Source organism: Trachemys scripta, chromosome 13 (assembly GCF_013100865.1).
Source record: "Trachemys scripta elegans isolate TJP31775 chromosome 13, CAS_Tse_1.0, whole genome shotgun sequence".
NCBI lineage: Eukaryota > Metazoa > Chordata > Testudines > Emydidae > Trachemys > Trachemys scripta.
The window spans coordinates 31,145,747-31,158,174 of NC_048310.1; the positions used below are offsets into that span (position 1 = coordinate 31,145,747).

The following is a 12,428-nucleotide window of genomic DNA, read 5'->3' on the forward strand; positions in this document are numbered from 1 at the left end:
ACAAATTGTCTCTTACTAGCTATTTAAAAGCTAATGTAGTGGCACATTTTTATTAATCTTGTTTCACACAAACAGCACTGATCCCTTCAAACGCTTTTTACAGGAGTTTTTTGGTTTTTGTTTTTTTTAAGTAAACAAAAGGAGCACATGACAGTGAGATTAATGATGTGCAGATGTAACTCCAATGGCTCTGGACAATCAAAATTAACCATTACCTTCAACAGTGACAAAAAGAGTATTTGATTTGAATGGTTTTGCCAATGCTTATTACCACACCAACCCTTCAAAATCAGGAAAAATAGATGTTTATTAGAATTGAATTTAGTTATGACAATTCTGACAATATCTAACTACATATAGTTGCTAGCTACTGAAAGTAAATGACACTTATTTTTAAACAATGTATGGATTTTAATATATATTTTCTCAAATATTTACAAAGGCAAGGGCATGAAGTTTTTCCTCTCAGACATACATCATTTTCATGTTACTCCTATTAAATGGCTATGTTCTGGCTGATCATGTACATGGGTGCACACCTGAAAGCCTGCCGGTGGAAACACATGGCAGAAGCTGCCTTTCCTATTTTGCTTCTCCTATAAAACCATGGAGAGATAACTCCTCAGGTCTTCCACAACTGACATCACAGAGCAGCTGAAGAGACAGTGGCCAGGGAGAAGTTGACATGGTCCCTACAAATAGTGTATGTACATATACTTAAGTGGTTACCTGGACAAAACACAGTACCTCATTCCAATTATTCTGTCTCTGAGCAGAAATAGTTTATGCAAAGGGGTCATAAGTCTAATATGAAGCAGAATATGAGCACCTATTAATGCTGTCTTTTCCCTTTATAGCCAAAATGTGGCCTAAAATAACTTGCCCTCCTCCCCCACCCAAAAAAGTTCCAGGTGAGAATAAAAAGAGTTCATTTAATATTATGGGCTTACTTTTTTCTTATTTGCATATCAATTACACCAGTGAAATTAAATCAGGAATAGCTCCATTGTAGTTACATTAATGTCACTGAGATCTGCAAACTATCAAATGTAACAACACTGAGACAGCAGTCAATGGATATTTCTTGAAGACAGTTCCTATTGTCATATCAGCTAAGCAAGCAGCTCTTAACTCTTTCCATATTGTTAGCCCACGTTCAAACAGAAAACAACTTTCAGGACCTCTTCCCTTTCTATTCAGAAGTAAAGAAAGAGAAATAAGAGAACCGGACAATATTTTTCAGTAGAACAGGATCGGTCTCCCATCAATGCCCCAGACATTTATTCAGGTTAATCTTAATGATGGAAGTAAAAAATATAGTATCACCACAGTTTATACTTTTGTCACTTCTACAAACACATTTGAAATGACAAAACTATATTCTGGCTTAAGTCATGTCCGTAACACTTTTAATAGGGTTTTTGTTTTGTACCTCTTATTTCTTTTAATGGTGGTCAAATAAAAAAGAAAAAAAAAGCAATCATTTACTCTAAGTATCACATTACTGTCATTATCAGATGTTGATACAAGAGAAACTAGAATTATTTCAATTCACATATCAAATTATATATTAACCATTTCAATTTAGAACCATACACACAGAAATCAGGACAACATGCATCTTTGTGTGCACATTTACATTCCTGCTTTCAGTCCAACTCAGTATTTGCATTTGGAAATAGGGATTTTGGATGTGTGCATAGCTAAATAAATACCTATCCAACAATCAGCAAATCCCTGATCTGCAGGCACACAAACAAGTGTGAGCATGAGAAGTCAGGTGTGAGAAGTCAGATGGAAATGTGAGTACAAGTTTATGTTTGCACTGGGTCCGATTTGGCAAAGTTTTACTCATGTCTAGTTCTACTGAATCCCCAATGCTATATTAGGTCTACCATGTTTGGTCCTTCTAATCTGGGAATAGAACTGCTACAATGCAAAAACTGTAATCAAGAGAATTTAATGTACTATACCAGGGGTCGGCAACCTTTCAGAAATGGCGTGCCGAGTCTTCATTTATTCACTCCAATTTAAGATTTCACGTGCCAGTAATATATTTTAACATTTTTAGACGGTCTCTTTCGATAAGTCTATAATATATAACTAAACTACTGTTGTATGTAAAGTAAATAAGGTTTTTAAAATCTTTAAGAAGCTTCATTTAAAATTAAATTAAAATGCAGAGCCCACTGGACTGGTGGCCAGGACCCGGTCAGTGTGAGTGCCACTGAAAATCAGCTCGCGTGCTGCCTTTGGCACGCGTGCCATAGGTTGCCTACCCCTGTACTATACTCCTAAATCTGTGTGTTCAATAGGCCTGATCCTGAAGTTCTGTAGCAGAAAAAATGCTATTATATATACAAAATACATATTTTTCTATACTGACAGATGAAGGGCATTGTCAAGTATCTGTTTCACAAATGCGCTTCTGATCTGCTTCAAAATATGTTTTTGGAAAATACCAAGAGCAATTAAGTTACTTGAAGGACTAGCTGCTTGCAAAAATGTAATTGTTCAGAATTAAAGCATTTTGGCTTGAGCACTGTGCTCTGTAGACATCATCGAACCATGAGGTAATTATGTTTTGCCCATCTCTAAATTAAAAACAACCAAACTAAATTAAATTAAATGTTATGTTTAAAAAATTTAACCAGTCTGATAATCTATGTGCCAAGTTTCTCAAAGTAATATTCCCCATTTAAAAAACAAAACAAAACTTGTAATGGAAATTATAAGAAACACAGTATCTGCAGCTATACCACTGAGTGCCGCAATAGTCACCTCAGTGCATAGTTTAACCCATGGTCTCAAACTTTTGTACCCTTTCATATAGCAAGCCTCTGAGTGTGACCCCCCCCCCTTATAAATTAAAATAACTTCTTAATATATTTAACACCATTATAAATGCTGGAGGCAAAGTGGGTTTGGGCTGGAGGCTGACAGCTCACGACCCCCATGTAATAACCTCGTGACTCCCCTGAGGGGTCCCAAACCCATTTGAGAACCCCTGGTCTAACCCACTTGGACAGACACTAGTTTATGTTCTGTGCTGTGCCTGTCTTGAAGTGCAGCATAGAAAATCTAAGCCCAGGATGGGGTGGAACGGGGAGGTCAAAGTGGCTTTAAGCCACCTTTGCGATTCTTGGATTTCAGGCTGCTCTGGGGATTGGGGTGGTCCCCAGTTCAATTTAGAGCAACCCACAGGGCTGCTCTGACTTACACTAGCTTTGACACTGCAGTCTACATGCTGCTGTGCAAGCCAGAATTTCTGGACCATGAACACACTAGCCAAATCCCTTGTTATACTTCTGGTCCTATGTCCAGCCTATTCTTGTACTGCGCCAGGGTAATTCTAGAATTCCATGAAGAAGCTATAGCATGGGTTGGAACAGGGGTCGGCAACCTTTCAGAAGTGGTGTGCCAAGTGGTGCCAAGTCTCCATTTATTCACTCTAATTTAAGATTTTGAGTGCCAGTAATACATTTTAATGTTTTTAGAAGGTCTCTTTCTATAAGTCTATAATATATAACTACACTATTGTTATATGTAAAGTAAATTAGGTTTTTAAAATGTTTAAGAAGCTTCATTTAAAATTAAATTAAAATGCAGAGCCCCCTGGACCGGTGGCCAGGACCCGGGCAGTGTGAGTGCCATTGAAAATCAGCTCGGCACGCGTGCCATAGGTTGCCTACCCCTGGGTTGCAATCTGTTAGTTCTCTTGTATTGCACTTTCAAAGTCACAAGATGTTTAGTTGACTTCTTAAAATTCCAAATCTAATCAACATAAGAAGAGTCTGCTTTATAACTAAAAAGTGGCACTGAGTTTCTCAAGGAAGAAAATGAGTGTTTGACAAAAAGGCCAGGAAGTTAATAGTCTGATTAAGGTCACACTCAGTTACCACACTGGGTAACAGCCTGGAATATGTACATGCAATGATCTTATCTTCATGATATTCAATGAAGGAAAGATCAGCCATCACATTCTGTAGCTCACTTACTTTTTACAAGTGTCTTGCAATAACAAATGCTTTTTTAACCATAAAGTGGTAAAAATTGTTTTTCCTAAAGGCTCAAAGTGTCTTTAAATCTTGTGAACACCAAGCTGAGATCCCATGATGGGACAGGTTTAAAGACTGTTGGAAGCACACTCATCGGGTCCTTCAGGCATCGCACAATCACCAGGTTTCTAAAGACAGATTTATAGATTAAAGGGCCAGTGATCATCTAAGTCTGACTTCCTGTATAACAAAGGTCATAGGACTTCCCTGCATTAATTCCTGAGCTGCCTTTTGGAAACTAATACACCCAGACGGTAGCCAAATGTATGCTAATTTAAGACAAGGAGGGGACTTTAGGTATAATAAAATTCCAAAATACTTGATCTGGAAGCAGAACAAGGAGACATTGCCAGCTGCCCAAACCACCGCTATTTCTGATAGTAGCACTTTAATATCAACAGCCTTCTGTATTTCAATAGAATTTTCTAAACTTTCTGAGAGGAGAGAAGACCAGACTTATTTAAGTCCCATAATTCAAGCTGCCAGGTGGATCATGGTGCAGAATGAGACTATCCTCCTACATTAGCATGTCAGATGACAGCTGTAGGGCTCCTGAGAGAGAAAGACAAACTAAACTCTTAGGATAATGAGTGAAGGTATGTGCACCCATAACCAAATCTGGAAAGGATAGAACTGAGGCTACTGGATCCTTGCAGTTCATGCTCCATAATATGCACATAGAGAGCACTGCATAAACCATTTAAATTTAGGGATCAATTTAGAAATCATGGAACAGAAGTGACTATTCCATACTATTGTGTTGACTAGGTTAGCATTCCTTTAGCTATTTCTCCCACCATACCATTACATGGACATGGTGAAGTCTAACTATTGGCACATTTTGTAACAATTCTAATATTCTTTATTGGACACTTAATTTTCTACTTTTTAATATCCATGTGCATGCGATTCACAGTGAACTCCTTTACAAATAGGCAAATTACATGCATTATATTGTTTACTTTTTATATTGAATTTGGTTTAAAAACCACAGACACATAGGCTGCAGGGACACAAGAGTTTTGCTAACAAACGATTATGTGGAACATATGCAAAAATCACATCTAAGTATTCTAGGGGCCACAACAATAGGAAAAAAACATGATTTTAATAAAAGGGTGTTTTAGTTCCTATTTCATGCCAATTACAGGCTTGGAATGACTAAAAGTTTATGTCAAGTTGATGACAAACCAAACTGGTCAATTAAACAACAACTGCAAGGAACGTCAATAATATTTTCTGTAAAGATTATGTGCCATAAATGTCAGGAAGTACTCGTATATAGATTTCTAACATTTCAGGGCCCGGAATCAGATATCTAGGAAATACTTCCAGAATTTCAAACCTAAGCTTATGCAGGCAGGAATGGAAACCTAGATATAATATTGTTACTGGTACCTGTACAGTCATTTTATTAATGTAAATTACTATAGATTTACAGTACTATTACAGATTGCATGTATTTAGAATCTCTAAAATTAACGTAAAATACATATATAATACATAGATTTTTTTCTAAGTGGAAGTATTGCTAATACCCTTTTAAACTATTCATGTTATGTTTTAAAAGAAAAAGGCATTTTAGACTGAGATCAATTATGATATGCTAAATAATTCAACATCAACATTTATTAAATATGTAGTGCTACTGATGTGTACCGACACATAAGCCAAGGTCCCTTCCCAGAACGATGTCTGGTATAATTAAGGGCCTGATTTGCCAGTATTAAGTCTGCACAAACTTCTATTGAAGTCAACTAGATTTTTGCCGGCATGGAATAGAATAGTGAGCCCTAAATTAAACTCTAATGAAAAGTAGCAATAGATAATGGGGGTGAGTTAAGATTGAGGAGGAAGACACAAGGAGAGCAAAGTGCTATTGAGTGTAGCTGTAACAAGATCAGGTCACTCAACAGATCTGTCCTGTCTAACTCTTAAAAAGATACATTACTACTACTTTCAGCCTAGAGCTGTCAGAGAGATTTCTTGCGTCAATTCAGTTCTAAAAAGTCAAAAGATTAAGTTTAAACAAAACAAGAGAGATGTAAGTCAGGAAGAAGATAAAAAATAAGCACAGAAGTAGAACTGGATAAAAAATAAGGGAAATTAGAAACAAAAATGTTGTGAGAAAAAATAATGCAAAGGAGAAAAGAAAGTTTTGAGGGTGGAGAATAACAGACCAAAAAAGGAGGACAGATGATGAGGATAAAAGAGGAAAGGGAAAAATAAGAAAAGTGAGGAATTAGGAAAAGTGGAAGGAGAAACATATAGGAATAAAAACAAAAAGAAGTTGGGGGAAAAAATGAGAGGTAGCAAGAAGAGGAAAGAATACAACAGTCTTCAGTTTCTTCCCCTGCATACCTACAAAGGGCGTTCTGCTATATTCATTCAAACATCTGTGCAGGCCATCATTTTATTGCATTTAACAGCTTCATGTTCATTTGACTGAGATCATCATATGCATGAACAGGGCTGTCCCTAAAACAAATGGCTCCCCAGACAAAGAGCGTCTTCGGTGCCCCCTCTCTCCATTTGTTAAACTTTTGAATACCTAATTTTTTATTGCATTTGCAGCCCATTTCACAACTTTGATTCACGATTTGCATGATTTATCCCGGTCACATAAAATGATAAATTACAAGCTAGGATCTGTAAAACATTTTACTTCAAGCATTCCGTTTTCCCTTTTGTCTCTAACAACTAAAACAGCATCCCAAGCCCAGCGCCTTCCAAGCCCAGCATCCCAAACGGTTGCCTCCCCCTACATCCAGCCCTGTGTGTAAACTTAGGGTCAGGGACTATCCTCAGCATACTAACTGGCCAGGGACGGGCAGGATAAGGCTTTACTTGAATGCCTTAGTACTCAGCATTACCACACAAAGAAATAAGCACAACAAACTTCATTTGTTTCTAGAATCATTAAATGTCCTGTACTGTTTTGAGAAATATGGAGGATATATGAATTAGGGCATAACTCTCTAATGCTTCACCCTAATACCAATGTATTAGAGAAGGCATTATGGCTTTGTGATATAGAAGCTTCCAGTTTTCAGAATACCTTTGCCCTGTTGCTTGTTGCTCTTTCAGTTGCAGAATGGATTCTTCAAACTCTTTTTCCTTCTTTCTTATCTGACTCCTTAGTACCTCTCCAGTGTGCTCCAATTCTTCAATCTGTCCCTTTTGTGACTCAATCACGTTTTCCCTACAAGTTAACAAAGCAGCTTGCGTTTAGAGGTTATTTTTTTTTTTTTTTTTTTTTTTTTTTTATACAACTAGATAAAAATTAGACGCTGAAAGGAAAGCAGAAAAAAGTATCCTATGTGAAGTTACATTCCTGGATCAAATCTCCTCACCCATTTGAACAAAGGTGCTAACTTGAACTTCTAGAATTTTGTTTATCATGAAGATTATTAGTGCATACTTAGTTCATGTAGGGGGTTGCAAATAGTCCAAAAAAAAGTAGATGATCAAATATTAGCCACATTTTCAATTACAATAGCTAAACCCTTCATAACATCTTTAAAACAGCATATATTAGATGGCTTAAATTAAGTTAGTTTGTTTAGCATGAATAAGCTACTATGTCATATCACATCTGATTTATTTACATGGCATATTAAGTGTGTCCTATTCTTAATTTTCTGTTGCCAGAAGGTTTGGAGACAGGAAAACTTCACCTCCAGGCATGAGAAGATTAACAAATCCTGAATGGACTAAAACGGCAAATTCCATTTTTAACCTTTTATTTGGGGTTCTGTGGTGGTGTACAATGCAATTTAGGCAATCTGCATCAAAATTACTAACTTTTACAAGCAGTGGAATTTATTCTGATGAAGTGATATTTCAGGTGAGTTCCACCCAGATCTGAGTTTGCCCTGAAGGATGAGCAGATCAGCACATCATATTAATCAAAAAATGGTATATTAGTAACGTTGAGAATCATCTTAGTAGACAAACGTCCAGATCTGGAATGTTTCTTGGCAAAGTAACCTCATATTTTTTCGCATTGCAATTACATAGGTAGTAGTATGCGTAGCTAGCCTGTAGGTCTTTATTAATAATATCTTTCACTATACAATTTTTTGTACGTTAGATACAGTTTCTAATAAAAGCATATGTTGCATCTTGAGAAAACTATGCTCACCATTCACTCCAACAGGTAAGGTACAATTACTGCATATTTCACTCAGTGAAAATTATTATATATTGTATTTTGAAATCACCCTTTTAACTGTTCACCAAGGACCAAATTCAGAGGTCATATCAACAGTATTCTAAGCTCCTTTAAGTGGGTGGAATTTACACCCAAGGGACCATTTAGTTTATGCCTATATTGAAAATTTAGCCCTTATGGGACCTCAAATAAATCTCACTTGGATAAATATTACTGAAATATGATTGTCATACGCAAAAAATGGACTTAGGAAAAGCCAGACCTCAGAAAACTAGAATAGCTACTGATAGGTTTTAGGGCAGAGAAATAATATAACAGAGTTCTGTAACTTTAAGTTAGAAATTAACTACTTTTGCTACATGTTTCCCCTCCCCACCACACCCTTGGATAACACAGCCCTCAAAGCAGGGATGTACCAGAAGTTCTCTGTGCTCCAAGTCTAACTTACAGTGCATGCCAGATTGAATCAAAGAGGAGCCTGGAACCTAGGAAATGCAAAGATGACTCACGATATGTCTACACAGCTACTAGACATCCATGGTTGGCGAGGTGGGAGAGTCCCCGATCCCAGAAGTCTACACAGCAACAAAACAGCACTACAGCCCAAGTCTGCTGGCATGGGCCAGTCGCAGGTTTTTCTTTGCTGCATAAACACACCCTTAAAGCCAGCTTTGCCACCTCCATTCTCCAGGCTGCATCTTCCAAGACTCACAGTACAGAATCTGGCCCACTCGCTTGGACTATGAATCTTCATACTTCATCAGTTAAGCAACATCTAAGTTAGGTCACCACTTTGATGGGAGATCTCCAGACTAAAACCCAGGTGCTTCAAGAAGTTTTGGTAATAATTTCATAGGTAACTTTCTTCCTTCTGTCAGTGTTAACCCCAATAGCCTAGCACGGGGATAGGGGGCACTGTGCTTGCAAGAAGTGCTGGTTTTTGAATGAAACATAAAAACCAATGCTCTGGCCACTAAGAGTCATAAAAAGATTCCAAGGCAAATTTTGCATGAGTAAGGGTGTTAAAACCTGATCAAATTCCAACTAGAGTACATACATTTTACTGTATTAAATTTCTCTGTCCAATGCAATTTGATAAGGGATCCTTATACTTTCCATTTCTAAATCTCTAGTGCAGCGTTGCTGATGCCAATACAATCAATGCCAGATCCTAAGGCCCCATTTTTTGTTGGAGTAGAAGCTTGATGGTTGCAAAATGTGTTTTTTTCTCAATAATATTACATATACTAATAACTGTATATTATAGAAAATTAAGAAATACAAATAGCATACAAATTTCTTATCTCAGCCCTTGCTTCTTCAAGCAAACTATGTCCGTATCTTGGAAGCATGGGTTGGGGGGATCTCAGTTCTACATCCTGAAATCTCATTCCTAAAAATAAAGAAAACAGAGAGGCATATTTCTGAGACTGAAGTTAATGAAAAAAAATATTTAACATAAGGGGGAAAATCCTTACACAATATAAATATCTATAATTACTATATAGCAGGGGTCAGCAACATTCGGCACACAGCTCGCCAGGGTAAGCACCCTAGCGGGCCGGGCCAGTTTATTTACCTGCTGACACGGCAGGTTCGGCCGATCGCGGCCCCCACTCACTGCGGTTCGCCGTCCTGGGCCAATGGGGGCGGCGGGAAGCCGCGGCCAGCACATCCCTCGGCCCGCACCGCTTCCCGCCACTCCCATTGGACCGGGACGGCGAACCGCGGTGAGTTGGGGCCGCGATCGGCCGAACCTGCTGCGTCAGCAGGTAAATAAACTGGCCTGGCCCGCTAGGTTGCTTACCCTGGCGAGCCGCGTGCCGAACGTTGCCGACCCCTGCTATATAGATATCAGAAAGGGTATTTTTATATCAAATACACAACAAATGCTTTGTATAAATTCAGAACACGCACCACACAGTTCAGGTATCAAAATTCCAGTATGGACAAAACAGCNTCATAGAAGTTAATGGGGAGTCTCCAGCTGACTCATTGGGTTTTGGATCAGGCCCCATATGACTATTTTTTTTACAAGTTATTTGGATAGATACAATAAACTTTCTAAACACAAATCCCTTCACAAACTTTCTCCTTATAAAAATGTAACATATAATTGAACTCTCTTATATAATTTAATTACCCCAAATACAAGACTGAAAATGAGCGTCCAATTCTACTCCTCTTGTAGTCAACGGCAAGTCTTGAATGTAAAAACCTGCATTAACTATGATTCTATCTCACCATATAACTTCCAGAATCTACATACGTATAATAGATTTTTCAAAGATTTGCAAAGTCATGCATGCATGTATCGGAGAGTAGAGCCTAGCCCTAAAACTGAATAAGGAAAAATGTGTGAAAAATTGAAGATGTATAACTTTTAAAATGTGTTAGCGTTAGCCGTCTTTTCATATACTTTAGGTTTTACATGAGCCCTTAACATCTACAGAGATTTTAATTTACACGAATATGTTAAAACTGTAGGGTTTTTTTTTTTTTTAAAAAGAGTATCCTACGTTTGATAATGATTGTACCTGAAACTGTTTTCCGATTGCCAATACCATTATGGCTTCTCAAATGAAGACATACAACATGAACAAGACATAATGATTGCAACAAAGAGTAAAATAAATTAAAAAGGGAGAACAGCTCACTTTCTTGTAACAGTTCCTGAAGGGACCTCTACCCACAAAAGAGCTAAAGACCAGAAATTAGCATGTGACCGTATATGTAACTACTCTTAGGTGAAGAGCTAATCAGGATATTAAGTATCAGAGGGGTAGCCGTGTTAGTCTGAATCTGTAAAAAGCAACAGAGGGTCCTGTGGCACCTTTAAGACTAACAGAAGTATTGGGAGTATAAGCTTTCGTGGGTAAGAACCTCACTTCTTCAGATGCGTCGAAGAAGTGAGGTTCTTACCCACGAAAGCTTATGCTCCCAATACTTCTGTTAGTCTTCAAGGTGCCACAGGACCCTCTGTTGCTTTTAATCGGGATATTGTCTCTTAAAAAGTTGTTAGCACATAATCTCAATTTTAATTATACCTTTCCTTGTGCGATCTTGGATGGCGACAGCCTCGTTCACTTTTCTGAGACCAGTGTTAATGCGAGATTGAACATAGCTGTATGGAGTGTGCCGATGGCCTTGAACTTGGAGCTGCTGTTTGGTTGAAATGAGTCTCTTGCGGATGCCTTCATTTTGTTTCTCGAGCTCACGAACTCTCTCTTGCAGCTGCTCAATCATTTCTTCAAGCTCCACATCCTGGCCCAACCGCTTGGGGCCACCACCAATCTGCTCAGATCTTTTCTTGTCATTTACAAGCCGAATTAACTTGGTGGCCATTCTGGGGAAATAATAAAAAGATGAAAAAGAATGTGAAAAGTCAGCATAAAAACCATTGTGTTGAAAAGAACATAATTACTGTGAAGACTTCAGCGTAAAACCTGAATAATAAATTGCAGGTTTGATACAACTATTACTGCCTGTGAAGAACCCTTTGAAGATAATTGAAACCACTGGGCAGCAATCTGCTTTATAGCACTGACAAATAACAGTTTCCTCAGGCTTATCATTTAAGGTTAGTAAAGGGAGGACACATATTTACTCCATATGCTCCTTAAACATAATTTTTAACGCATGACCTTATAGAGGAACTCTGCATTCTGTTAAGTACAGTCACAGATTGGGGATGTGGTGGGCAATGTATAAAAACTACAATTCCAGAAGACATTAAACTATTGAACACATACTAATAATATGCAGAATATCCACTTTCAAGAGGATTTTAAACCACATTTCAGTTCTAAAAATGCTAAAAAGTGTAGGTGAGCATGCCTAAAAAGCTCCTCAGGAGAAAGAATCTTAATAGTTCATGTTGCCATGCTAAATTTTATATTCAGCAAGTAGTACCAATGTGCTAAGAGAAGTAATGATTAGCTGTGGGATATAATTAGATACAGGAAGTGTGGTTTTCATCTGTCTTTAAAAGGATACAAATTTTGCTTTTGGCATCTCAAGAGTTGTACCTCTGATTTCTTTTAGTTTTGATAAACATTGGTAAGCCAGAACAAAAGACAGAGAGGGCACATGGTGGTGATGTAATATGCAAGAACATAAAACATGCCCAGCAGTGAATAGAAAAAATTTGGCATAGAAAGAAAGAAAAGGTGGCTTTGATGAGGGAGACAAGTTCA

The 12,428-nt window shown here is 37.8% G+C and overlaps 1 protein-coding gene across 5 annotated transcripts in view; it reads right to left on the reverse strand.

The window, feature by feature from the left end:
* The window catches only part of RPGRIP1L (RPGRIP1 like), a 124,046-nt gene that overhangs the window by 102,117 nt on the left and 9,501 nt on the right, over positions 1 to 12,428 (reverse strand). For all 5 annotated transcript variants that reach the window (XR_004647978.1, XR_004647977.1, XM_034788304.1 and 2 more), the window contains exons 4-6: positions 11,280 to 11,578; positions 9,526 to 9,625; positions 7,117 to 7,260 (exon numbers count right to left, since the gene is read on the reverse strand). Coding sequence is in view for 3 of the 5 variants with exons in the window: in XM_034788304.1 (XP_034644195.1) it covers positions 7,117 to 7,260; positions 9,526 to 9,625; positions 11,280 to 11,578 (543 nt within the window). In the remaining 2 variants the exon portion in view is untranslated. The remainder of the gene's footprint in view (positions 1 to 7,116; positions 7,261 to 9,525; positions 9,626 to 11,279; positions 11,579 to 12,428) is intronic.